This window comes from Melospiza melodia, chromosome 3 (genome assembly GCF_035770615.1).
Source record: "Melospiza melodia melodia isolate bMelMel2 chromosome 3, bMelMel2.pri, whole genome shotgun sequence".
Lineage (NCBI taxonomy): Eukaryota > Metazoa > Chordata > Aves > Passeriformes > Passerellidae > Melospiza > Melospiza melodia.
Genome location: NC_086196.1, coordinates 17,758,333 through 17,785,188, shown reverse-complemented (window position 1 = coordinate 17,785,188; position 26,856 = coordinate 17,758,333). Strand labels below are relative to the sequence as shown.

Genomic DNA, 26,856 nt, shown 5'->3' with positions numbered 1-26,856 from the left:
CTTGAAAAACAAGCTTTACAGAACTAGAAGGGCTTTTGGTTTTCTATGTGCTTTTCTGCCTTTCTTTAATTTTTCTCCTGTCCTGCAGAGTGCTGTCACTTATTGTGAATTGGCAGTCAAGGTATATGTCTTAATTCATTTTAAAAATAAATTTGTAAATGTTTTAACACATTTAAGACATGAATACATGCACATCCAAATATCACTTGAGCAAGCAAGAAGGTATTTTTTGCAGCATTTGTGCTGCTCATGTGAGGCTGGGAAGTAGTATGGATTTGAACATAATTCATTCATATGCTTGCCCTAATAGGTGACCCTTCCATGATTGACCTGGACTCTGACTGGAAGGCTCCCACGGAGGAGTGGGGAAACTGGACTGGAGATGAGGAGCATCAGACGAGGGATGAGAAGAAGGTGAGGCAGTGCTCTGGATGGCCAAGGGAGACCTGGTCCAATGGGGTCAGTCTCATCCACACTGGGTCTCCAGTCCAGCCCTGGAGCCAGGCTCATTTGGTTGTGGGGGCTTTCTCATGCTGGGAGGAAATGCTTGGCATGATCCCTGCCTCACTTGTCTGTGATAGCTGGAGCTGGGGAACACACTTGCAGCAGGCATGAGATGGGCTGGGGGGAGCTGATTGGTTCTGGGAGTTCATCATCCCCCTGTGGTGACTGCCCTAAGCACCAAACCTTGGGTGTTTGCACCCTACTGCTGCTGACCTTCTCAAATACCCAGGCCTTAAAAGAGGTGTGGAGCCCAGAGCTGACACAGCCTTCACAGCATCTCAGGCAGCCAGGACATATTTATTTAAGTTTGCTGATAAGAGGGTTTGGTGACAGAGATACAGTGGTATCTTGGGTGGAGATGTAGAAGCAGACGTCTTGCTGTTTAAATGCTTTCTAGAAGCCCAGAGAAATGTTCCCTTCAGGCAGCATGGGAAGAGCAGGCTGAGCTTTTTGCAAAGATACGTGTTAAGCTGAGGTGTGCACCCTATCCAGAGAGACAGCCCTTTTACACTGTCAACACATACCCCTGGAGGTAATCAGTTTTCCTGAAAAAAACCAAAATGAGCTGTCCCATGACTCCTCTTACAAAATCTCTGATGATTGCAGGATTTGCCAAAAGGCAGAGCAGGCATTCGTTTCTGTCTTTCTGGACCTGAAAGCAAAACACAACGGAAGAAGAAGAAGATGGAAGTGAAGGAAACAAAGGGTGGAGCTGGACTGAGGCATGTGAGTATTTTGTATTCCAAGAGTAGTGTTTGGTTTTCCATTAGCAGAGGGGGATTCTTCTCTGTTAGGATGACCTAAGGGAGACTTTTCTTCCTCTCTGTCTTCTGGCTTTCTCTTCTCTTTTCTCCCTGTCTTCCCATAAAAAGCAGTTACGAGCACAGGGAACAGTGGAGTTTTGCAACATGGTATTCCCTAACATATTTTCAAAACACTTTGAATTTGCAGTACAGAATGTTGTGCACTAAACTTGGAATGCATCTGCCTAAACATTTTTTCATGCATGATTAAAACCAGATGCACTCCAAATTTAGTGTACAATTGGCCTGTGTTTCATCTGTAGCTGAGGGTCACCCAGAGATATCAACAGTAATGAAAAGGTGGTTCCCAAAGTCAGTGAAGATAAAACAAGGCCATTGTTATACCACTAAAAAGCTTATTGAGAGAAAAATGTCTCAGAGTGTAACAGAGAAAGGCTGTGGAGAATGTCAGTTCATTTGGGATGGGAAGTGCCAGGAACAGAGTGTTGACTGGCTTTTGGTCCAGTGCTTGCCTGTGACTGGTGTTCAGTGAAATGAGAAATTGTGGGGGAAATGCCTGAAATGTCCAAATTGTATTTCATTCACTTGTCACAGAATGTGTTTTGGATGTGTACAGCTGCTTTTTTTTTTTTTTTTAATCATTTGTCTTCCCCTCACACCCACTATGGTCTCTCATGATCGTTGAGATGGTTTTGCTCCCAGATCTCCTGATGCTCCCATTTTAAGGGAAAGGTTTTAACTGCCCGACTGACCACAGTCCACATAATCATCAGGATATCCCAGAGTTCCCAGAGTGCTGCCATACCTTTTAAAATCCTTTATGGACATAAAAAATGAAATTACTTATGAAGCCAGATCCACAAAGTTGCTCATCCCACTCCTTGTGCTACCTGCAGTGTTTCTGTGGACTCTAGTCACTTAGCAGTCACTGGGCACATGTTACTCTTCAGTGTCACTACACAATGACAGTACTTTCATCTCAGTATTTCTTTGCTCTTCTGTTCACTGGGAGAAGCAAGGGGAAAAATAACACTGAAGCACAATTTCAACACTTTAATCCCCTCTAAAACAAATAAATAAGAGGTAGGTAGATAACATGGCAAATTATTCTAATAATATAAAAATCAATTTGTCCTGCAGTTTCTTTAAATGCCCCACAATAATGACATTTTCTCTCATATTTTGTACTTGCATATGCTTCGTTTAACTCATATGCTTAGTGAAGCATATTGTTTCAATTAAGCCCCAGCAAGGTTTGCAAACAAGAATGGAAGAAGGCCCCAGGGACTTGATATCTACAAGAGATAGCAGTGATGCAGTCAGTGCTTCCTTCGAAAAATCCTTGGACATTGTTAATAATTCACCCAATAATGGTAAGTGATTGTTTTTGCACATCTGATGAATTTTCAGAATAATGTGTAATCTAAGAAGTATTCACAAATGTATTTTTAAGTGAATATGTGAAATACTTCTCCTTTAGCTGCATATTTTAATTCTTTGAGAGGCTCTGTATTACTCAGAGGCTATTCTGACAAATACTTGTTGCTGTTCCTCTCAGAGTTACTGAGCAAAAAAAAAAGCTACTATTGCATTTAGTGACTGTAATTTTTGCACAGCTCTTTTCAACATGAAACAGAAGCAAATATGAATGAGACAGAGCCCACTTAAAAACACTGAGTCCTCCCCATGATTTTGAATTACCCTAGAAAGTAGGTGGCCCTTGTAAAACACACCTAAAAACCTTTAAATCCTCTTCATCAGGCAAAAAGCCAACAGTTCTCAGAGATGCAATTGCACGTGGAAGGTTTGTGCATCGTCCCTGTTGTTTGTATGGCAGGTGTACCTGGAAAAAAGGAGAGGAGGAAGAGGAAGAAAATGAAGAAAGAGACTTGAGGGAGCTGTGTAGCTGCCAGAGTGCCAACCTGATGGGGCAGACATGCCATGAGCTGCAAGGATTCTGCTTTCTGCCATGCCGCTGAGCCCCAGGCAAAGAGAGGCTCTGGGAGACCTCCCAGCGAGAGGAAGAGAAGAGGAGCAGTGAGCCAGAGAGCGTGAGTGTGTGAGAGAGGAGAGAGGGAGCAGGCTGTGCACAGGAGGTGGTTTTGAAACAGAGTGGCTGTTCATTGCAAGCTGCTGCCCTTGATCAAAAGCTGTTGAATGGGGTTTGACTGGTTGCATTAAGTCCTTTCAGTTTTTTGCTGTCACGTTGTTTGTCAACTTGTAGTGTTCTATGCCATTGTAGAAATAGTGGGGCTGTACCTGACTGTGATTGTACTTTGGTCCCATGGAGGATCCCCCAGCTAGTCTGGTCTCCCCTGGCATTTCTGCAGAGGTGCTCATCGACAGGCTGGTAATGTACAGAAGGAAGCACTGTTCAGAAACAAAGGGAGAATAACATGGATCATTCTCCAACTTCCTAACTCTTTTAAATCCTTGGTGGCTGCTATTTGTCAGACTTTTGCCTCTTACCTTGCCATATTTATACTTTTTACCCCACATCAGACTAGTTTGCTCCTCACAGAACATTTCTAAAGGAGGTTTTTAACTTGTTTGGAAAGATGGTCTAAACCCATTTTTTCCCCTGGATTTCATGGTGGGCTAAAGTTTAAAGTCTGTATGTCCAAAGCATGTTGCATTTGTACTTATAGTAGGCTGAGGTAACTTTTAAAAATGATTTTTCTTAATCTGATGTTTGGAAGTTTTTTATCATTTTGTCACTTGAATATTCTAATATAAACTAAATTTGTGAATGAAGTTTTTAAGTCAGTTTAGTATTTATTGAAGGGTGTGTATTTCTCCTTGTCAGAGGGCTCATAGTATGGAGGAGTGTTACAATAGAATACTGTGGTTTATAAGCAATGCTGAACTGACACCATTAAAGGCAGAAGCCCTTTATCCCCAGAGGAGCTGCAGCTTTGTTGGTAGCTGGGAGGTCTTCTGTAGCTGGTAGACAGTCCTGAGACTGTGCCTGACCCGTCCCAGAAGTGCTGCCTCACAGGATGAGAGCGTTTTTCTCAAATCTCCATCTGCATTTGACTCTGTGCCTTTGGAGATGGTGGGGGACAGTTACTAATGCATGTTAAATGTGTGCACATTTGTAGGCTTTGGGCTGATGCTGTGAAACTATTCACTAGGACAGTGAATAACCAGGGATGTCCGTGGCTATACACTGCCACAGCTGCAATCCTGTTTGCATCATGGAGCCAGAGGAGAGCTCTGTGCTTCTGCCATTGCATCCCTGATCCCCAGTCCCAGCTTGTGTAAGCTTTACTTGCAGCTCAACACTTTTCCCTGATGGCCTTCATCTGTTGCATAGCTGTCAGATTGGCTGTACCCTTCAGAGAAGCAATTAACTGCAGTAATGTATTTGTGTTTAGAGTTTAGCTACTATATGTTGAAGCTACTATATGTTGAATCACTCTTGTGCTGTGATTTTTGGGGTAGTTAGCTGTACTGTGTGCCCTGAAATTTAGCACAGTAGGGTTGTTTCAGAAGGCAAGGGAGGGGTAATCTTAACTTATGCCAGTTAACAGCCCACTGTCTAGGATCTGCACATCTTGATGTTTGTGTCTCAGTGTAGGTGAAATATTGGCAGTTCATGAATGGACTGAACAGACCAAAGAGCTTTTATGGGGAAAGTAACTGGTTTGGAATGGATGCATAACAAGAAAATACATGGCCTTGCTGGAGGAACAGGTACAGCAAGTTCAAGGATTTAGAAGATGTGGTAATGAGTATGTGGGTAATGAACAAAGTTCTGCTATCTCTGAAGCCAATGGAAAACATTCATTGACCTCATTGGGGCCAGGATGTTGCCCATGGCCTTTGCTTAGCATTGAAGCACTGTCATCTAAAAAAGAAAGAAAGAAAAAAAAGAGATAAAGAGAAGCTCTTGATGGACTACAGATTTCTTCTGCTTTTTTTTTTCTCTATATCTGCTTGTAAACGTTTTGATGTCTTTGTAATTATGCTTTATTTCAACATTTTTCAGTATTTCAAATGCCACTGTTTTTATAATAAAACATTAAAACTTTTGTCCAGAGCCCAACACTCATGAGGTATTTTATTTAATTTGTATGTGTTTGAGTAAGAGCACGTGGTTTTTGCTAGAACCATTCAATTTTCAAGCTTTTTTGAGGTACTGTAATTTTTTTAAGAGATTCCCTTCATCTGAACTCTTCAATGTTTAGGAAATCCTAGTGACATTCTTTTGTTGTTGGGATGAAATAACAATCCAGACTTATAACGCTGACAAGCTGACTGAGGTGCTGATGACAAGCAGCACAAATGACACTGTTTTTGTGTCAAATTCTTCAGTACCCCTCTTCCTGACTTCAGTGGTGTCTGAGGGTTGCATTTTCCTTCTGGCTTCACTGTTTCACCCCTGGGAATTCATCACAGTAATACAGAGATGGGCTTAATAGTTTACAGCAGCACATTATTTAATACCACTCTCTAATGTAGGCAAAAAAGAATACCCTTCTACAACTAAATGTTCTTGATCATAGGCTTTCCTAAATAATTGAAAAGCACCTTTTAGGGTAAATTAGGTGGCAATGTACAGCATGCCTGTGTGATTAATCTCTTTTGTCAGCAGTTAGGAAAGGGTATGTTGGTTGTTGCTTGTTTGATATGACTGTGGCAGTGCCTGGAGCCTTCCAGTACCACGTCCCCCAGCAGTGCTGCTGCACAGGCTCCCAGGGATGCAGAGTGAGAGAACTGAATTTACAAAAACAACCAAATCAGAAAACAAAGCTCTAAGCAACTCTGTCAACTTCCATTCTTTCACTTCCCATTTGTCAGAGGCTGAAAAATCATCACACAGCTTAATAAATGGTCTCTGCAGTTGCTTTGAAAATCAGACAAAGCTTTGAGTTTCTGAGGAAACTCCCCTTCATCGCCACATGTTCAGGTGAATCCCTGGTGAATCTGTGCTTTTAGGACAGAGGCTGTGCAGATCATCAGCCTGCTCTGCTGCTCCTGGCTTCAGGAGGCGTAACTGGGTGTGCTGGATGTGTGCATTCTCCCAGTCTCTGATCTTTGCTAGCTGGAGACTATTGAAAATCTTCAGACAGAAGATTCAACATCCCCCCAACATGCTGAAGCACTGCTTGAGCTATAACTGAATGTTATTCCTTAGAAGAGTAAATAGAGAGTAGCTCTCTGGTCATTCAATAACTCAGTGTAGTCTAATTGCCAGTTCATGGGCCAGGTCCAGCTGGCACCCCCTGCCTTTTCCCTCAGCAATTCATTAGCGGCTTGAGGGGCACTTGCCTTAGGAACAGCCAAAAGCTCTCCACATGCCTGCAAATGGCCCAGCAGCTGGAAATCGAGCCTCTGGTGCAGCCACAGTGTGGGATGTGGGATGAAGTGTGGCTGGCAAACATCTATGATCTCGTTAGGGGCAAGCAATTAATTGTTACAGCAGCAGCTGTAAATGATGAAATACATGGCTTTAAGTTTCCACTTTCTCTTAAACTCAGTCTGCTCTATTTTTCTAATGATGCTCTTTCTTGTGGGCAGCTCTTGAAGGGGGGAGACTGGCTATATCCCTAATAAAAGAGCCATGTCCAGATGCGATGAATCCATTGGCATTAAGACGTGGCTGATTATGTAACTGACACGCTCCTGACCTACAAAGTTGTGTTTACTTGCAGGCAGACAGCAGGATGCAGATGTAGAGGCTGAAGTTTCACACTCAAACCATGGTGTAACACTGCCAGGGTAAAGACAGGCAATCATAGAGAGGAATTTGGCCTGCTGTTCCATAATTATCCATAACTGTAATTGTCTATAATTATCAAGGTCCCACCCAATGTGGAGATCGGTGGCACAGCCAACATGTGCACAAGCTGACTAGCAGGTAGACATGCTAATTGCCTGGCAGGAAATAATTTCTTTATTATGCTTTACTATAGCAGAGTAGCTATGGGCTACTCTGTAGTGCTGAGTATTTTCTAAGGGTAGCTGGATGTTGTGAGAGAGGGTTTTGAAGTCATGGGCCACAAAAATCAGATATAGGAAACCTTGTCCTTCTTTGATTGTACTGAATGAGACCCAGGCCCAGGGATCTTTTCAAGGTAAAATGAACTTTCTAGCATGTGCCATCCCTGACATTCAGCCCTGCAGGTGTTCTTGCAAAGGAAAGATCCTGTACTGACTGCACAGACATTGTAATGCATTGATCTCAGAAACAACTCTGTGTCTTCTGGGGAAAAGGCCACTGTAAAATTGACCCCTGTGTCATCCCACCAAGGGAATATCAGAGATTTGGCAAACACTATTTTCTATCAAACTTTGATTCTCTTAGTACACACGATTTTCCTTTGGTGGTGGTTCTGTGCAGCACACCTTGCAGGGACTCACAATAACCGGCTTCATCGAGCTCTTCTGCAGCACCAGTCTCCTGCCACAGTGTTCCTCCTGGACACCTGCTGGCCTGTGTCATCCCACCAAGAGAATAGCAGAAATTTGGCAAACACTGTTTTCTCTCAGATTTTGTTCTTTTTGTACATACACTTTTCCTTTGATGGTGGTTCTGTGTAAACAGCTTCATCGAGCTCTTCTGGCAGCACCAGTCTCCTGCCACAGTGTTCCTCCTGGACGCCTGCTGGTGTCCCCAGCTGCAAAGCCAGTCAAGGAGCACACGTGTGAAGAAGTCGCAGCCATTAGGAGGTGACTCCCTGCCTCCCTGAGGAGGCAGTGTTCAGGTGCTCAGGCTCCTCCTGCTCACCCTGCCAAGATTCATGGAGGGGCAAGTCCAGGCTGAGGCTGGAAGGGGGAGGCTGCCAGTGAGTACAGGAGATTTTCCATTTCCAGTGCTCACTGTTGTTCACGTGAAAGCACTGAGATATTGCAAGGACCATTTTAGATCATGTTATTTATAGACATTTTCATAGCTCCTCAACTGTGTGGAGGCTGCTATAAATGAAACACAGCTCTTTTAGTTTTGAATATTTTGATTCTCTAAATGAAGAATTTTTATTCAGTGTTTAAGATTTTTAAAGAAAATCTGAGCATACAGTGAGTAACCGGTAAACAGTCCTGGGTTTGGAGAAACTTTATATCATGCTGTCATATTTCAGCTTATTTTCTAACCCTGACTTTGTGACCCATCTGTTATGAGTTTAAAAGGTTTGGAACTGAGTTAAACTGACTCACACTGGTAAAAGATAATTCATATTGTTAACAGCAACCAACTAGAACAAATAGTACAGAAGCTTGGAACATTACATTAGGAATCCCAAAATGAAGTTGATTAATTCAGTAAACAAGAGTAAAATTCAATAATCACAAAACTCACTGTGATACATTCTTATTACTTTCTAGTCCTTTTTACAAGAAACCACTGATCTTCCAAATTAGGCTGTTTTCCTACAAAATTCATCTTGGAGAAAAAGGATGGTAAAATTTGTTAATGCTGACTTCAGGATATCTGTGATTTTGCTGTATGAGTCACCAACAGGAAAGCTTCTCCCTGACTAATTTATATGATGGTTTTTTTCCTCTCATTGATATGTTAATGCATTGCTTTTACTCTAGTACATTCTTCTCTTTTTTTAAGGAAGCAAAAAGTCAATCCATACTTTCAGCCTGGGTATTTTTCATACCTTCTGCACCACTTCTATAGATTTTTCTAAATTCTGCTAAGGGGATACAGTATACTTTATATTGCAGTTTCTATGTAAAGATACTACTTTCTCTGTGATGTTGAAAAACTTTGGTTTTTTTAGTCTAAAAATGTTTGTTCAGCATGGAAAATAACCATGCTGAACAAAGGACCTAACTAACCATTTCTCTCTTTTTTTCTTGTTTTTTTTTTTTTGTGTTTCATTTTTTTGGTTTTGGTTTGTTTTTGGGGTTTTTTTTTTTTGTTGTTGTTGTTTTGTTTTGTTTTTAGTTTTAGAATGCAGAGTAGCAGGCACATGCATAAAGTTATAGGAAAAAAAAAATTTAAAATAGCAGTAGCTTGTTCCTGCCCTCATACTCAAGTGCCCTCCATTTGGGATGGAGGAGCTCCAACATGTCCTGCACTGCACCTTCTATCTCCTGGCAAAGAAGCCAATGGACAAGATGTTCCTGTAACTTTGACTGACCTGTAGTGGTGTTGGTCAGCTCAGTTCATGTCACTGTGCCTCAGTTTCTCAACCCTCATCAGGACAATATTTTCACTAAAGTGATATGATCTCTGCCTGACATTGCATATGATTATCAGTTCAGAGTCTGTAGGTTTCCATTCACCCAACACAGCAAATGCTGAAGCAGAACAGCACCTTATTCTTCAAAATATTGCCATCCTGGCTATAGTTCAGTGTGTGGTTACAGCATTCAAACACCATCTTCTAGCCAAGGATAGGCATAAGAACAGCACAAGAGAGAAAATATGGTATTACTAAAATTAGCAGAAAACAGTCTTAGTGCTGCATTGTTTTGACATCTTGCAAGTACAGGACTTGAAATTTTGGAAGAAGTTGAAGCCTGGTCTCTCATTTACCTGATCCTAGCTCTTTTGCTGTCACCTTATTAAAATCTGATTATCCAAAACTAATTTGTGTTTGGTAAAACATTGTCAGGCTCTCTCAAGACAGAGGTGCAAATCTCCTGTCTAGACATGGGTTTGAAAGCCCGACTAGTTTGGCTAATGAGGAACACCTCGATATCAAACCCTCCCTACCTGCTGAGAGGGAAGGAGTTAAAACGTCATGCTGGTAAAGGAATCCCAAGCATTCTTTTGCAGCTGCTTCTGGCTCGCAGATCTGTGTGTGGCTTCCTGCTCTTACTGCTGTGGATGCTTTGGTCCTGCATGCCATGGTCTGCTTGTGAGGAAGTTTTATCACTAGCACTCGCTGATTCTCGGAGAGTTTGCTCAGCCTGTCACGACTGTAAGCTGAGCCCAGAGTTTTTAATATATTTAGCCTCAGAAATCCTCTTTGAACTAGCAAAAAGGAGAGAATTAAGACTCAGTGAGAAGGAAGTCTCTTGCCTGAGGTCATCTGGGGCACTTGTGGCAAGGAAGAACTGGAATCTTTCACAGAGGGTAGGACTAAAATCATTACCCTATCACCTCTTCCCTTAAGTACAAGAAACAATGTCATCATTCTCTTTAAATCGTTCTTTTCCTTTTTTTTTTTTTTTTTTTTAGGGAGGAGAAAGTGGAGAGGGTTTTTTTATGCAAATTCAATAGTTGCACATCAGCTTTTCCTGCTGTGGAAAGCTTCTTTGTGATGTTAAATGAGATTCACATTATTCTTCCCAGTATCTTTGTTGCTGAGTATAACAAGCAGCGTTTGCAGAGTATAACAAGCAGTGAAGCTCAAGGGAATCACATCAATTTTTGTTCTGAGTCTGGCTGACAAAGATATGAACACTTAATTAAGATTTCTTTCATCTCATGAAAATAGCCCTGACAATCTGAGCCTGAGGAGAGCTTGATCTTAGCGAAGGCAGTGTCCAACTGCAAGCTCCTAGCTGCAACACTTGCCCTCACAAATCACTTCAACTGGGAGTGGGATCTAAAGGTTTCCAAGTGGATGTCCAAACTTTGAGGGAAGGGCTCCTCCTTTAATTTCTAGCTCATTCTAATCGTGTGAACTCCTGCTTCACACAGGGACAGACCAACAGGAAGGAGAATCTCTCAGCTCCGCAGAACAATGCAATCAATTCAGGCATGCATGCAGCAGGAATGGTTGGTTTAGGCTTCCCAAAGTGCCATCTGTGAGAAAAACGATTTTTTAAATGACTGATTACAACAAAATGTACATTCTTTTTTCTATTTTTTTTTACATGGACACGTGTATGTTGATTAAAATTAGTCCCTTCTTGCTACATTAAATCAGAGTGTTGATAATTATGCATCTGTGCACAGGGCTGAGAACATCACAGCACTAAAGAAACATTAGTTTGTAAGAGGATCATTACAGACATCTTAGCAGCACTTACAACATGTTTATTCAAAAATGAAATATGCCCTAAGGAAGAAAAACACCAACTATGGAACCCTGGGGATTTAAAATAAAAAGGTCACTTTTAAAGCCCTTAAGTAAATAATTTCAAACAACTCAGCAACAGCTCACATTAAAAACAGACTAGGCAGCTAAAGCAATAAAATGTGTTAATTGTACAATCTGGAATGTATCAAAAGGACAACCACTGTCACCCCCATTACCTTCTCATTGTTCAAAGTGAAAAAACTCAATACTGATGTGCATCTTGGTGTATATAGGCACAGCAAATATTTATGGTTCTGTGTCTCGGACTGTGCACTGGCAAGAAGGAAATAGTTGCAGCTGCAAGTAGAAGGTTAAATAAACTGTGTGCACTTCTGCATCAACAGCTCAGGTCTCTCCAGAAACCACCGGGTCAGGGGAAGTTTACAGGTCCTGCTCCATGTGGGAATAGGAGACTGTGTGTCGCTAAGTGGTGGTGAAACATATCACATACACAAATGAAAACAGCACTTGGATTTACACACATTATTTCTACTTAATACATTCAAAAGTGCAGCACCCACAGGTTTCAGTGGAACTAATGAAGCATTTCCATTACCCACTCACCAACAGGGGCTTGACTAGGACTTGGGGTCACCAACAAAGTAAAGCACGTCTGTGGACTAAATTTCACCTCTTCTGTTTTCCCTCTAATGGCATATCCTCTTAGCATGTAACACAGTCTTAATATTATTTTTTAAAATTCCTTTAATCCAAGGAATTAAAAGAACAGCGAAATGGTTCATGTGAGCTAAACCTTCAGCAGCAAAATTCAGCGAAAGCCGGGGGATGTTGGCAGCACCTCAAAGCAGACCTCTGCATGCTCTGCCCAGGTGTCATGGTTTAATAATGGTACTTCCCAGTTCAGGACCTCTCACTCCCCCTTCCCCTCATCTTTGCCGCTGCGTTGGGATGGAGTTGAGAATTAGAGGCACAACAATATAGTGGGGAAATCAGAGAGATAAGAAACCTGTCCCCACTCCCAATACACAATATTAGTCGGCTCCCTCCTCCACGTTTTCTCCATAGGAAAACCCTTTTCCCCTGCTCCTGGCAATGATCAATGATGTGAGCTGGGACAGAATAACCTCCACATCCGAGCCATGCTCCCTCTTGGCACCTGCAAAAGTTAACACTGCCCCAGCTGGAATCAGGACATCAGGAGACATTACTTACTCATTACTATATTAGAATTAAGGGCTGTGCATAATCACAAAATCAATTAGGTTGGAAAAGACCTGTGAGATCATCGAATCCAAACCATGACCTAACACTATGTCATCCAGACCATGGCACTGGTGCCACGTCCAGCCTTTCTTTAAACTCCTCCAGGAACACTGACTTCTGTTCCAACATCTAATCACCCTTTCCATGAAGAAATTCCTCCTGATGTCCAGTGTAAACCTCCCTGCCGCAGCTTGAGGCCGTGTCCTCTAAAGCTGTTCCCAGCTGCCTGGGAAGGGGCAGAAGAGCCCGACCCCCACCTGGCTACAGCCTCCTTTCGGAGTTGTACAGAGCGGTAAGAGTCTCTCTGAACTTTCTTTTCTCCACGCAAAACACCCTAAGCCGTTCCTCCTTCTGCTCCAGCCGCTTCACCAGCTCTGTTGCCCTTCTCTCGACATTCTCTACAACTTCCGTGTCCCTCCTGAACTCGGGGGCTCAGAACTGAGGATTCGAGCCGCCTCCCACCCGCGCTAAGCACACGGGAACGTCTCTAGACAACGCAGCTTTCCCCACAGGTTTTTCGCTGCCTCCCCGGCTGCCAAGTTCCGGCTCTCCGAACGCCCGGCGAGCTGCTCCCCGTCCGCCAGGCAAGCAGAGCGGGGCAGGACAGGACTTTTCCCCGCCAGACCCGCCTGAGGGCCGGCGGCAGAGGCGGGCAAAGCCCAACATGGCGGAAAGAGCACCACCCCCACCTCAGGTGCGGCCCCCGCCGCCGCAGGTGAATGCGGGGCGTCGGTACCAGAGCTACTGTGATTGGTCAGCGGTGCTGTCAATCACCCGTCACCGCGGCAACAAAGGCCCGCCCCACGACACTCTCTCGGCGGTTGATTGGTCAGGGCGGCGGTGACGTGTGCCGGGGGTTTTACGGTGTTCGGTGTCGGGAACTGCTTGGAGAGGGCGGGTGGCGGGTTCGGCGGTTGGAGCTGCGCGCTGCCGCCATGACGTTCAAGCGGAATCGCGACCGCTTCTACAGCACCCGGTGCTGCGGCTGCTGCCATGTGCGCACCGGCACCATCATCCTGGGCACCTGGTACATGGTGAGAGGCGAGGGCGACCGGCCGGCGGCTGGAGGGGCGGCGGTGGGGGCCGTGCTCAGCGCGCGTGCGCGGGGTGCTCGGTGGGGCGGGGGAGCGGCGCCCGCGCGGCCGCTCTGAGGGACAGCGCGCGTCCCGCTCCCGTCCCCGGCAGCCCTTCCCTGTGCCGGGGCGGTCGGGGGACGCTGCACCCGGGGATTTCCTGCGGTCACCCGCCGGGGTTCGGGTCCCTCGTCTTTCCCGAGGTCTCCTTCGTGCTAACGAAGTCCTGCTGTCCCTAGGCAGCCTCCCTCGTCGTGTTTGGAAAAAGAAAGCGAAGAGAAAGTTCAAAGTGTTTTAATCTACGTTTCAGAGAGATTGTGTTACTTTTCTCTTTCTTGGTTTGGAGGGGTTGAGACTTTAATATAGTACTGAGCGTGTAAGGGAGGAGATCGGGGTGTATAATAGGGGAATAAGGTGAGGTACCCGTGAATGCTGTGTAACCTCTGAGAGGAAGATGAGTGTCCCCCACTTTGTGGCAAGGGAAGTTCCTGGTTGTTCCAGATTCTGTTCCTGAAACAGTGATTGAAAAGCAGTGGAAACAAATTTGTCTCCCTAAACACTTCCTTTTTTCTGACTGGTGAGTGCTTTCTCTCCGAGGAAGACCTGTGGTAGTGCGGATGAAATGCTAGAAATAAAGTTCTGAACTAGGGCGAAGTAGAAAAGTGACAACAGTAGCAGCAAGTTAAAGGCCTGGAGCCCTGACTTCCCTTGGTTCCCGTAAAGGGGGCCTGAACTCCCCTTTATTGGAGTAATTTCCTCATCCTTCCTTCCCCTTAACCCTCGTGGGCAGTAAAAATGAGAGGATAGTTTACAAAAGTTGCATCATAGCTTTTCTGTTCTCCTGAAGCTGTAATCAAAAGCTGTGTTCTCCTTTGGCCTTCTGCGAATTGTAAGAAACAAAGAATGCCGAATTTTTGTGTTGATATGAAACAGCCATGCACATAAACTGCCCTTAGAGGCATGGGGTTTTGATTTTGGGGAGTTTATGGTTTATTTCCAACAAGTATGGGGAGATCCTTTATTTTTATGCAGATTGGTCCCTCAGTTGGCAAAAAAAAAAAAATGTACAGGCAAAACAAAGTGGCTGGAGAGGCAGGACTTGAGGAAAAGGGAGGGTAGGGCGTTGGAAATGTAACAAAAGTTTAGGGAAAAGGTATCTCTTTCAAAATGAAACTGGACAAAAGTCTTGGTGCTGATTAAGTTCCATTATTAGTTCATTTCAAAGGAAAAGGTCCATTGTAGTTTTGAGAATCAAACTTCTGGAAACCTGCAAACCAGCCTGTGCTGATGGATGGAGTTCAAGAATGTGCCTCTGGTCCCTGAAGGAAAAGCACAAACCGCGAACAGCGAGGGGGACGGTGATCCTTGTTCCAGAACAAAAGCACCTCGCTGCCTTCCGCACTGCGATTCCTGTTCGCGGGAGTGTCCCTAAACCCAGGAGCTTGCTGGGGCGGGGGACAGGAGATGTTTCCGTGGCCGCAGACCCGGTAGCGCTTCCAGTTTCCACCTCTCCTGCTGTGCTTATGTTTCCCCGCGTTGCCTGGCTGCGGCGCCTCTCTCTGTCTCTCCGTGGGTGCTGGGCCGGCGCGGCTGCCCCGGGCACCCGTGCGGCTGCGGCTTTGATCTCGTGTTACCGCAGCCTCGGTCGCTGCAGGGAAAAGTAGAGCTGAGGTCAAGGTAGCAGGGGGCATGCAAAGTGCTTTAGAGGTGCGAGTTTTTATTTAAAAAAATCCTGTCTATCGAGCACTTTGTTAAGCCGTGCGTTGAATATTTTTATCCAGTTCTCAGCTGTCACCTGGGTAAGGGTGAGAACTTTAAAGAGTCTGGCAACAGCTGTCTGTTTGAGCTGGAAAAGGTTATAACATGGTGGTCTTCCCTAATGCTTCAAAATCAGAATTCAAATATAAATTACTTTTCTTGAAGGTAAAGTACACTTTTGACAGTGAAAGTTAAATTTAATTGCTTTCTGCCAAGCTTTAAAAAATTGTCCAGAACATGTCAGATTTTTTAGACATGTTAATTAATGCCCCATTTAAGAATAGCTCTAACTTAGTCTTTCAGGTTCTTATGAGAAGTATTTCTAAATCAATTAAGTAATCTCTGCTTTTAAGTTGCAGTGGGACAAATAGTAATAACTTTATGTGTAGGGTGGTGTTTTTTGGTTTGTGGGTTTGGTGGGGCTTTTTGTGTGTGTTTTGGTTTTGTTGGGGTTTTTTGAAGGATGTAGCTTTGTGGAGGGGGAGAGTGTTTCGTTCAAGAATAGTTCTATGTTACTGAAAATCTTGCTATTTACTATATAAACTGTGTTCTCGTGCAGTGCAGTCCTGAAGGAATTTGCTATCAAACTTAAAATGGAGTCTAACAGCAATCTACTCCAGATGTTTTAGTAAGATAAGACTTCTCTCTACTTAATACATGTGTTATTTTTACATAACCATTTTTTTAGGCATTTTCCTATTCTTTGCTTATTTGTGTACTTTTAAATCATTCCTGTAATTAACTTTGCTCCTCACTGGAACAGTTTTATCACTGTCCTTGCTGTGTGCTTCTGCAAGTCCAGAGAGAACCAGGACTACTTTCTAAAATGTCTGCTGCTGATGCTGTGTGAGCAGAGTGTCTCAAGCACAGTTCTGTCGGTGTGCTGCTGCTGTTTGTGTACATATCAGTGCATAAAAGTGTATTTATCAGTACATAAAAGTGTATTTACCACAAGACAAGTTAAGAACATTTCTGGCAGAATTGTACTTGGGTTCCAGGTCTGCTAAAGCTTGGTTAGCTCTGCAACACCCACTGCTGTTCTGTGTAGGAAGGAAAAAGAAACCTCCTGTTCCTCTCCCCATAATTGCAGTCGTGTTGCTTTGAAGTTTGTTTCTTCCTGTGAAGTTTCATATTGGTCACTGCGCTTTCCAGAGACCGGAAGCAGGAGCACTGCCCTGGCAGAAATGGATCAGAGTTCAGTAAACAGCATGGAAGCCAGTGGTATTGTTCTGGAGGGAGGGGCTGCTGCCCTCAGGGCTGCGGGCAGTGATGCAATTGCTGCTGCTGAGCGGGAGCATGAGGGGATCTCTGCACTTGTGTTCGCTGAACCAGAGTGAGCCTAGTTACACTGGCTCATTTCTGTCAGTCTGCTGCTGGTGCTGCTAGAGGCTCTGAAGTACCCTAGTTAAAATCACTCTTCTTCAGTTTTTACTATTTCAATATGTTAATAAATCAAACCAAATCAGAATCTCCATTTTGATTTTTTTTTTCTTTTTTTTCCCCCGTTTGGAAACATGTCTAGGGAAAAAATACTGGAAAAGTGAAAGGAAAATGAGTGTAGTAGTGCAAGGGAATTTCCCTCTTTCCCCTCATGAAAGGATATAAGCAAATTCTAAGTAGGAAGTTGTGGTTTTGCCCAAGTCCCTCTGAGTGCTTGGGGAAAACTTGACTTCATGTTCGGGCCTCCAGAGAGTTGAAGCACTTACCTGATGAGGCATAAAGTGCACACTGTGGAGATAAAACTAACTAATTAAAAAGCTAATGCTTCTTAAGAGTTCCACAGTCTTTTGAGTTCTAATCATATGGGGAGCTCATATTTCTGTAATAAATGATGACTTTCTACTTGAGAATTGGAAATTTCAGCTATCTGAATCTTGATACAAGCTACACCAAACTATTAAACTTAGCTATTCCAGATATGAAAATGTAAAATACACTCCTTAAACTATTACAAAACTAAGGTTATTTTCATCTTAATGGGATTATTTTTTAAATAAGAACTTGAACATGCATTTTGCAGACTTTTTTTACTACTATTTTTGATTTCTGAGCAAAAAAAAGACCAAAATGAGGCTGCTGAAATTTCTGAGGTGTTACTTTAGGGTGCTGCAGTATCCACTGAGTGCTGTCTTGCCAGGCTTGAGGGTTTTTTTTGAGTTTGTTTTTTTTTTTTTTTTTTGAGGGGGAGATGGTGATGGGTTTAATCCTCATATTATACTGAGGCATACAAGAGTTACATTTTTTCTGACTTCTCTATGTAGACATTTGTGGACATACATTTGATTTGCAGTGAGTATATACTTAAAATCTCTAACAATGTTCTGTGGTCCAAACCATATTCTTGCTGCCTGTTACACTGATTATTTTGAAACTAGCCTTGTGGTCTTGCTGCTGTCAAGCTTCTGGGAAAGAATGAAGTAGTTAAAATAGAGGCTCTGGCTCTGTAGGTCTTGATCACGTTTAATATACGAGTTTCAATTAATTACTCAGTGTTGTGATGGATTTGTACACAGTAGTAATGGAGCACTGGAAACTCTGAGGTGTTAATTGGCCACGGTTTTGGTTTGTTGTTTGTTTTTGTTTAGATTTGTTTTGGTTTGTAACTATTTTTATTTGGTCTCATTGATTCTAATAGATTGGATTTTGAATGATGCTTATTTTCTGTTTTACTTGGATACCAGTTCAGGTTGAGAAAATAAACCTTTAATACTTGAAACTACATTCAGTAACTAGTGAAATTACCAAAGACTTCGGTACACTGAATTAGGACCACAGATAAGGTGAAAATAAAAAAGAAAGTGACAGATGGAGAATTACAATCTCAAAATTCTGAGGCATTCAAGTTCTTCAGTACTTCTGTAGTAATTCAGGTGCTGCTTGCTCCTTCTCCTGAGGCAGATAGCCTATGATGGCAGTCAAACTCATGACTACGTATAAACAAGAAATGATTTAGTTGTAATTGAGCATGTACTTTTGTGCTTTATAAAGTAGAGATCAGTATTTCAGCTGCCAGAGGCATGAACCTTGACTTAGGCTTTTTGAAACAAGTGCAGTACAGAAAGGTATTTTCCAACATTCTCAGTTCACTCACTGAGAGAAGGGAAAAGAGGGTTGAAAATGCAGAGAGCATTGAGAGCAGAAGGCCAGAGTACAGAAGGATGAAGCAGGTGGGAGATGAAAGTGTTCCATATTTTTGATGAATGGTGAAGCAAAATAAGATTTGAAAACAAGGCAGGTGAGCAACTTGACAGTTTGCCCCTTAAGAAGTATCCTGTGAGGGTGAAAATAAGTGCAGTTCTAGGTTAAATATATTGATGGTTCAACAGAGTTCTTCACTGCCAGCTGTTTTGGCTACAGTGTTTTATATAAAATGCCTTACAGAAATACAGGTGGCTCAAAATAGCTGGAAATTCTAGAAAATTTGTGTAATACATGATGAGATGATTGCATTTCTACAAAGTGAAATGCACTACCAGCTTTAATTCCACTGAAGGGTTCTTTTAGCAGAAAGTTCAAGCAAGCTTATCGCCATTTATCTGTAAACCCCAGGGAAAAAAGAAGAGAAAAAATTAATAAAAACAATGAGGGGAAAAAAAAGTTATAGGAACTGTGAGTCTCAACATTTTATGAGATTCAGATTTTTTTTTCCTTTCTGAAATCCTCGGTAATTGTACATAGACTTGCCACCATCATTGACTTCTGGAACCATGCCCATAGAAGAAGAAATACCTGGCAAATATTCTTAAGTTGTTAGAAACTACAAACCAGTTTTCTTTTTATTTTGAGGCTAATTGGAAGGGATCCTGCTGCTGGTGGTGACAGTACTGAATACTGATTGGAAAATGTCTGCAGCTAGAAAAGACCATCATGAGGGGGTTTTTTGTGTGTTATGCAACCTTTGGCTTGTGTCTCCAGATACTAGTAACAGAAACTATGTCCCTGTAAACCTTGGGTACTTATAAATGCTGTCAAGGCAATTTTACTGAGACTTCAGCTACTTCTGATTCTTTGAGATCTTACTGAAGACATTTCTGGTGTGTACCAAAATGGGGCAACAGAAGGAGTCTTTAAGTGTCAGCGTGAGGGAGGAGAAAGACTGGTGAGCACACACTGTGGGGGTTGATCTTTGTGTGAAATTTTTAACTTCCCCTGTGCTTGTGTAGACCTTTTTGATAAGGGGAGGTTTCAGTAAGTGACCTGGGAAGCAGAGGAAGATCTTCTCTCTGGCTTACTAAGGCTGAACTGTGGCAGAAACCCAGTAATTTATTTGTTGTAGAAAGCAGAAATTCTTTCAAAATATTCCTCATTCTGTACCTTTATCTTCCTGACCTTTTTTAACTGTTTCCAGTTTTTCAGCTCACAAACCTGTACATTCATAAGGCAGCGTCAGCTTAATTATGTTATTTGAATCCCTAGGAATCTTACCATCCCCTCAATTTGCAGAGTTATTCAGTGGTGATTCATTGAACCTAGCAAGTGCCTCACACTCTTTGAGTTGTTTTAGTAGTCATTTAATTAAATGAGCTTGAAATTTAACTGTAACTTATGCTCTTTTTTTTTTCTTCTTCCACATACATGCAAAGAGAAGAGTTTATTTTTAACTGAAATAAAGGATTATTAGTGGTCATTAAAAAACATCTCAGCTGTTGCAAAGTAATTAACCTTGAGGTAACTGTGATCTCTCTCAGGTGGTGAACTTGCTGATGGGCATCTTGTTGACAGTAGAAGTGACTCATCCAAACATGGTGCCAACTGTTGATATCCAGTATGAAGTCATTGGAAATTACTATGCTTCCGAGAGAATGGCCGGTAGGTTTAGAGCTCTGCTGCCTGATGGGAATATACAGCATGCACTGCCATGGATTTGTCTTACACCAGGTTGTAATAAATATATGCATATGACTTTTCATAAATATGGTTATCTTGTTTTCTGAATTTTTCTTCAGTTACTCTGGGATTGAATTCTTCTACAAGAATAAAAAGAAAGCTTTATGGGTTATTATTATAACTTCATTTTATACTTCATTCATTTTATACTTCATTTTATATCTCATCTTAAGTGATGAGATTTCTTGGCCGTCTGATGCTTTGAGTGTTGAAGTGTGTGTGGGACATCTCTGACTCGCTTTCTCCATAAACATTAATTATCTTTGCTGACTCAGTAAAACAAGCAGCAGAAAACAAGTTTAAAGACTTTTCTTCAGAGTTCTTGGTCATCTTCATAGATCACGAAATACCTTAGAGCTCCTGCAAATGAATTTACTGAAAAGAAAGCCATGATACCTTTGAAGAAGAGAGGAACAATTGGGATGCCAAGTATTTGAGTGAAACCAAAGTGTTTCTCTAAGTTTCACCTGCAGAATAAATGAGAGAAAGCACCATGAGCAGAATTATGCCCACTTTTCACTCTTCTACTAAATGTATATGTTTACAGCTGTAATTGGTGTCAAGCTTTTTAATTATTGTATCTGTGAACTTGAGCATATGCTTTGCTTCTCTTGGTTTTAAATATGCAGAAATGTGTAGTATGGCACTTCTAATCTACCTCGGTCTGTTGTATTACATGAAAATTTAGGGAGGGTCAGGTTCAGCAAAATAGAACAGCACAAAACTGGTTTGAGCATTTTGGATTAATTGTTCATGACCTGAGTTGAGGATCTGTCAGTTCTGACCTGTGACTGTAACTCACATTTGCTACTAATGAAATGGGAGTGGGAGCAAGGACCAAATTCTTCGTGAGGCTAAGATATTAAGTAAAATCACAGCAGAGGTCTGTAAAATGTCATATAATCTGTAAAGGCCCTTGGGGTACTTGGTAGCATTAAGCTTATTTGAGTGAAAAATGAAGCTGAAGGTGCTTTCTTCACTCTTTAGTGTAAAATCTATCACATTTTACACTATCTATCACAATTTTTTTACCTAAAAATTCTTATTCCTTGTGTTGGGATCTGGGCTGGAGGGCTTTGTGTGTGTGAAAGAACCTTACAGGTATTATTGTACTAGTGTATATTGTGAGTAATAACTCCTCAGAAGACAGCCACACTCGCTGGTGATTGCTGAGACTTGTGTCTGATCAACACATTTCAGACATGGGGGAGCTCTTCCTTGATGCCATCTGTGTATGTAGATAGTACTTGCAGAGTAGAAAGGGTTCTCAGATAATCTTTTTCAAGCAGGAAAACAAAAAAAATTTGGCTTCAATACTGCTAAAACCCATTTATTTACCATGTCCATAGACTCTCAGGCTGGTTTCTTTGTGTTTAAAAAAGAAGAAGTTTAATCTATCTAGTGGAAAGCAGCTCTGCTTCTGTAATCAGTAACTGTGATGTGCAAGGAGAATCTTTATCATGCAGCTTCCATGAGTGTCCTGGATTTTGCTACAAATTGGTTTCTGTTCAACTGCCTTTTCTTGTAAATAGTGGGATACCTTCCACACAGTGATTTCCTGTTTTCCTTAGTGTTACTGAAGGAGCAGTGCTGCTCCCACTGCCAATGACCAAATTATGTAACCAAACCATTTTCAAGTGTAAAGGTTGATAGTGTGTTAGCTTCCCTTAAGATTCTGTCCAGTTGTAAAGTTAATCACTCACATAGTTTCAGCACTGACACATATTGCAAATCAGCATCATTATGGTGCATTACTGTCAAACTATGTCAGGCTTCTAATTGGTGTTCCTGGACTTCAGTCAGGCTTTTGATTAAGGCAGAGGGATTTTTCCAAGCAGTTGTAGGTTTTCTTGAACCAGATCTTTTTTTGTAAGGAAGAATCTGAATTACTCTATTCTGCTACTGATAGTTGGCATGGATGAGTCAATTGAGCACAGATCATAGTAATGGACAGAGCTTGGGTACCTGTCAGCTGCAGTGTGGCAACTCCAGGAAATGACTGATTCTTACTGGTTTTTGTTTTTTTAATGCAGAAAATGCCTGTGTTCTGTTTGCTATCTCCCTCCTCATGTTCACAATCAGCGCAATGATGGTTTATGGTGCCATTGCTGTAAGTATTTTTATAATACATGGTTTTAGAGTTGCTACTTGATTTTTTTAAAACTAAATAATTTACGTGCTGCTCCTTTTTTCTATTTTTTAGCATCGTGTAGGCTGGCTGATACCATTTTTCTGTTACCAACTCTTTGACTTTGTGCTCAGTTGTCTGGTTGCCATCAGCTCTCTAACCTACTTGCCCAGAATCAAAGATTACCTGGATCAGTTGGTAAGTATTCAGCTCAAATTGATATTTTACATTTGAAATTAAAGTTTGTTTTTATTGGATCAGTGACTGAGTTACACTTCCCTTTGCATAAGAAAAAGGAATTCAGCCTGCAGCAGCCATAGGGTGGTTATTATGGGCATGGTAGCTCATCAGAGGTGGAAGAGTTAAAGTTGTCATTGCTCCCTAAAAGGAAAGCCAAGGAGAGTAAGGAAAGAATTGTGATGGGAACTACTGGTTTAAACTGTGTTGACTACATTTGCCTTGGAAGTGTGTTCTTTAACACACTTAACTGTGCCTTTTAAGCAGTGGACCTCAGTGGCAAATTTGCTACTGCAGATTAAAAATGTGTTGACTCTTATCTGGTAGGGGACAGGAAGAGAAGTATAGGTGAGGGTTCCCGTAGCATTACACATGGAATCTGAGCTTTCCTTTTTACATTCTGTATGTCTCTTCTCAAGTTGCAGCGGCACTTTCTAAGGAAATTGCAGTGGAGTTCTCACTAACACTGCCTGTGTTTTAACTGCAAGAAGAGTCAATGCATAGAATGTAGTGTCTGCATTGACAGACCGTGAGCTCTGGCTGGCTGGTGCTGTGATTTGTTCAAGTAGATGTTTAAAAGCAAGTCCTTTTTAAAACAGATAAAATCTTAGATCGATGTTTGAGAGAGGCTTTGTTACTGTGGTCAGGGAAGGAAGAGAGACAGGTTTGGAGAAGATCTGTTTTTGCTCCCCCAAGTTTGGGGTGACATCTTACACTGCACACCAGTGTGTTACAGGTTGGACTGACAGGATATAATTAACAGTAAGTCATTAGGTTGTAGAGGATCATGAGTACAAACACTGTTCTGCAGCTGTGAAGAAGAATCTGTGTTGGCATGAGACTGATGAAGTGACTAGGGACACAGACTGTACTGTAGTGATCTGTTCTTGTGGGACAGAGACAGGATAAATACTCTGCTTTGTGGGAGGATAAAGAGGAAATTTATTAGAAATAGAACTTGTTTCAGAGGAGTAGTTTACACAAGGGTTTGTTTCATTTGGTGTGAAGTTTGGATTTTTTTTTATCATATTTGATTGTGCAGTGTTCATTCTTATCTCTTCCCTTTCTCACCCTTCCCCCATGTTTTTTTTCACTAGCCGGATTTTCCTTACAAAGAGGATCTCCTTTCTTTGGACTCCAGCTGTCTCTTGTTTATTGTTCTGGTGTTCTTTGTATTATTTATCATTTTAAAGGTAAGTTAAAACTTAATCATGTGTCTGTTGCAAGAGTTAATAAATATTAAGATGGTGTCAATCTGAGTTAATTCTTAATGCTGAATTCAGAACCCAGCTGCTTTCTTAATGCTGAGGTAAGAACTTCTTTGAGCACAATTGTTGGGATGTTCAGTTCCAGTATGACTTAGGTCTAATCTGTTGTGTACTGGTGTCTTCACCTAACTTGTGTGTGTGCAGTGGGGTGTGTTTATACAGCTCTGCCCTTCCTAAGTAGAAAGGAGGAATGCAAAAAGACTTTTTGTCTATGTGGGGATAATTTTAATATTTGTAATTAAGCTTGTAGTGAAATGATATTGAGTTAAGGTATGCAAGTTTCTAAACAAAATGTTTAAAATCTCTCACTAAACAAAATGTTTAAAATCTCTCACTAAACAAAATGTTTGAAATCTCTCACTGTGCCTAACAAACCAGAATGCAAGTTTTGGAAGGAAGATGATGGAATGAGGAAATGTATAAGTTAATTTGAGATCATCCTCCCTTCTGAAGAGTAGCAGTTTCTTTCTGAAAATCTAAATAATGAGACATTCATTTGGGTTACAAAAACTCTTGTGTAGACAAAGCATATTAGAGAAATGTATTTATAATATACATTGGCCATGATACTGTTCCTTTATTGCATTCAGGTTGCATTTCAGAAAAAAATAAATAATGAAAATAATTTTACTGATTTTCTATACTTTTTCCAAGAGGAATGTTTAACTGGGGAGAGTGAAAGCCTAATACAGTAGGTACACTTGTGTATTGATTGGGAAATTTGGTACCTTAGGTACAACAGTGCTAACTTGTCAGTGAGAGATTTGGAAAAGTTAATGTTACACAAATTAGTAATAAAAAACCCCTAATCCTCATCATATCATGATAATGTTTCTTTCTGCAGCAGTCAGTGTTGACTCGAAGTTCAGGCTTCACTGCTCTACCCTCTCCCTGCTGCCTCAGTTGTGTGTCTGAGCCCTCTCCTTAGCACTGGCAGTTAGTTGGAGCAATAGTGCTAACTGGGGGAGGAGTGGGATTCTACTGTTGGCCTCTCCTCCTCCTCCTCCTGGCAGGCTTGGACTGAGATCCACAGAGGCATCAGCCAGTTGGGGATTAATTTGATTAGCACTGCTCAGGCAGACAGAGATTAGTTGAATGGATCTGTGAATTCTTTTGCTAAAACCTGTGTGGTGCATCCTCTATGAGTCACTGTGAATGCAAAATGGAGAGCAACATAGGTATGTGGCCAGGTCTGTGAAATAGCAACCATTCCTCAGATATGTGTTGTCTAAGTTGATGTATGCTCCTCTTTATCATAGGAATGTCATACAACATCTAATTTCTGAATCAGCCAATGCTTATGAGGTGTTTAAAAGAAAAATCTCTCTTTCAGGCATATCTCATTAACTGTGTATGGAACTGCTATAAATACATCATCAGCAGAAATTTGCCAGAGATTGCTGTGTACCCTGCTTTTGAAGCTCCTCCACAGGTAAAATCTTGTTTTAAGATAAAAGGAAGCAGTATCATTAATTTTGAAGTAGAAAATCGCCATATCCATGTATGTTTCCAAGCCTTGTCCAGCTTTCTAAAGAAAGACTGGAAAGATAAAAAATTATAAAGCAGCTAATTTTGTGGTGGGTTATTTCTTAGCTAAATTCTGAGTGCCTAAAAGGAGGGTCTTTAGAGAGAGGTCTTTGAATGTTTTTCTTGTGGTAGAGGGAAGCTTTGATTGCACCAGTCCAAACCTTCCTTGCTGCTTTGCAAAGTCAAGATGCAGTGGGGTGTGGAATAAAGGACCAAGGGTTAGGCTCAGCAGAGCAGTAAACTGCTCCTGCACCTTCTTTCACTTCCTCATTTGCTTACTAAGAACAGCAGTAAATTCTTAAAATAACTTTGCCTGCAACAGAGGATTAAGTTGCTGATGAGCCATGTATGCTTTTGTTCTCTTTTTTCTCTTTTTTTTTTCCCCATTTGAAATCTCCTGCATTAATCACTTCAAAATGTCTTCTCCTTAGTATGTTCTGCCAACCTATGAAATGGCAGTGAAGATGCCTGAGAAGGAACCTCCACCTCCCTACATACCTGCCTGAAGCAATTTGTATGTTCATTAACATCTGTACCAGCTTCCTGGGGGTTTTGTCTTTTAATCTTGCAAAACTGCTTAAGTAATAGAAATATTCAGGGCTTTAGGAGCAAACTGTTCTGTTTAAAATATGTTTGATATAAACTTACTAAGCAACACACATCTGAGAGTGATTTCATTTGCTTTAATTTTTGTTCTCCCTAATGCTCTTAAACATTTTATTGCCTTAGGGCCTTACACCTGCAAGAACTTATGCATGTGACTAACTTGTGGCTTTTAATAATACCAATTGAGCCACTCTCATTGAAGTTAGCTGTGATTATAAGTGTCTGCAGGATTATGCCCTTAATTTATATTAATTTTTTGTAAAGTAGTTCATAAAGACAATCTGATCGTGCAGCAAAATGACAGTTTGCCTTTATCCATTTTTTGGAAGGGGAAGGGTTTGAATGTGGTATATATGTGACTTTTTTTACTTTGCACTTTTCTCATATGTTATCTTACCTTTTATTGTGGTTTTTTTGGTTATCCTTTGTCTTGAAACAGTATTTTTGAGGAACAAGTGAGGGTGGCACAGGAGTTCTATTACAACGAGCTGGGAACGCAAGAAATATAAACAGAAATGTGGAACATGGTTGCATGCTTCTAATCTTCTATGTATTTTCCTCTTTGTGATAAATGATACTTAAATAAATCTTTTACAAAATGTTTACCAGTAGTGTTGGTTGATCTTTTTAGTGACTTTTTCATTTAAGTGCTTCAGTGTGCTGCAGACAGTCCAGCATACTTAGTTGCAGGTTTAGTGGTTGATCCATGCTTCAGTAGAAGTCCTTATGTGGCTGGAGAACTTGGATTCTCTCCAGCACACAGTCCTGTGTTAAAGCCTTTGCATTTCAAGTACTTGAATGACTTCCCCTTGTCTGATTGGTACTTACCCCTGAACTGGGAAAGGGGAATTGCACTGGAGGCTTAGCCCTTGGGGAAATCTGATGTCTGGT

General features: G+C 41.6%; 2 protein-coding genes across 2 annotated transcripts in view; both read left to right on the top strand.

Moving 5' to 3' along the window:
* Window positions 1-5,318, top strand: part of LOC134415330 (protein LYRIC-like) — a 31,213-nt gene extending 25,895 nt beyond the window's left edge. The window contains exons 9-12 of the mRNA XM_063150561.1: window positions 311-414; window positions 1,111-1,230; window positions 2,512-2,641; window positions 3,106-5,318. Of these exons, the coding sequence (XP_063006631.1) occupies window positions 311-414; window positions 1,111-1,230; window positions 2,512-2,641; window positions 3,106-3,161 (410 nt within the window). The 3' untranslated portion in view covers window positions 3,162-5,318. The remainder of the gene's footprint in view (window positions 1-310; window positions 415-1,110; window positions 1,231-2,511; window positions 2,642-3,105) is intronic.
* An 8,035-nt stretch (window positions 5,319-13,353) lies between these two features.
* On the top strand, window positions 13,354-26,570 carry LAPTM4A (lysosomal protein transmembrane 4 alpha). Its single transcript, XM_063150887.1, has 7 exons — window positions 13,354-13,515; window positions 20,001-20,121; window positions 22,233-22,309; window positions 22,403-22,525; window positions 23,662-23,757; window positions 25,166-25,264; window positions 25,791-26,570. The coding sequence occupies exons 1-7, from the start codon at window positions 13,417-13,419 to the stop codon at window positions 25,863-25,865; spliced, it is 690 nt and encodes a 229-aa protein (XP_063006957.1). The 5' UTR covers window positions 13,354-13,416; the 3' UTR covers window positions 25,866-26,570.
* Window positions 26,571-26,856: the final 286 nt, after the last annotated feature.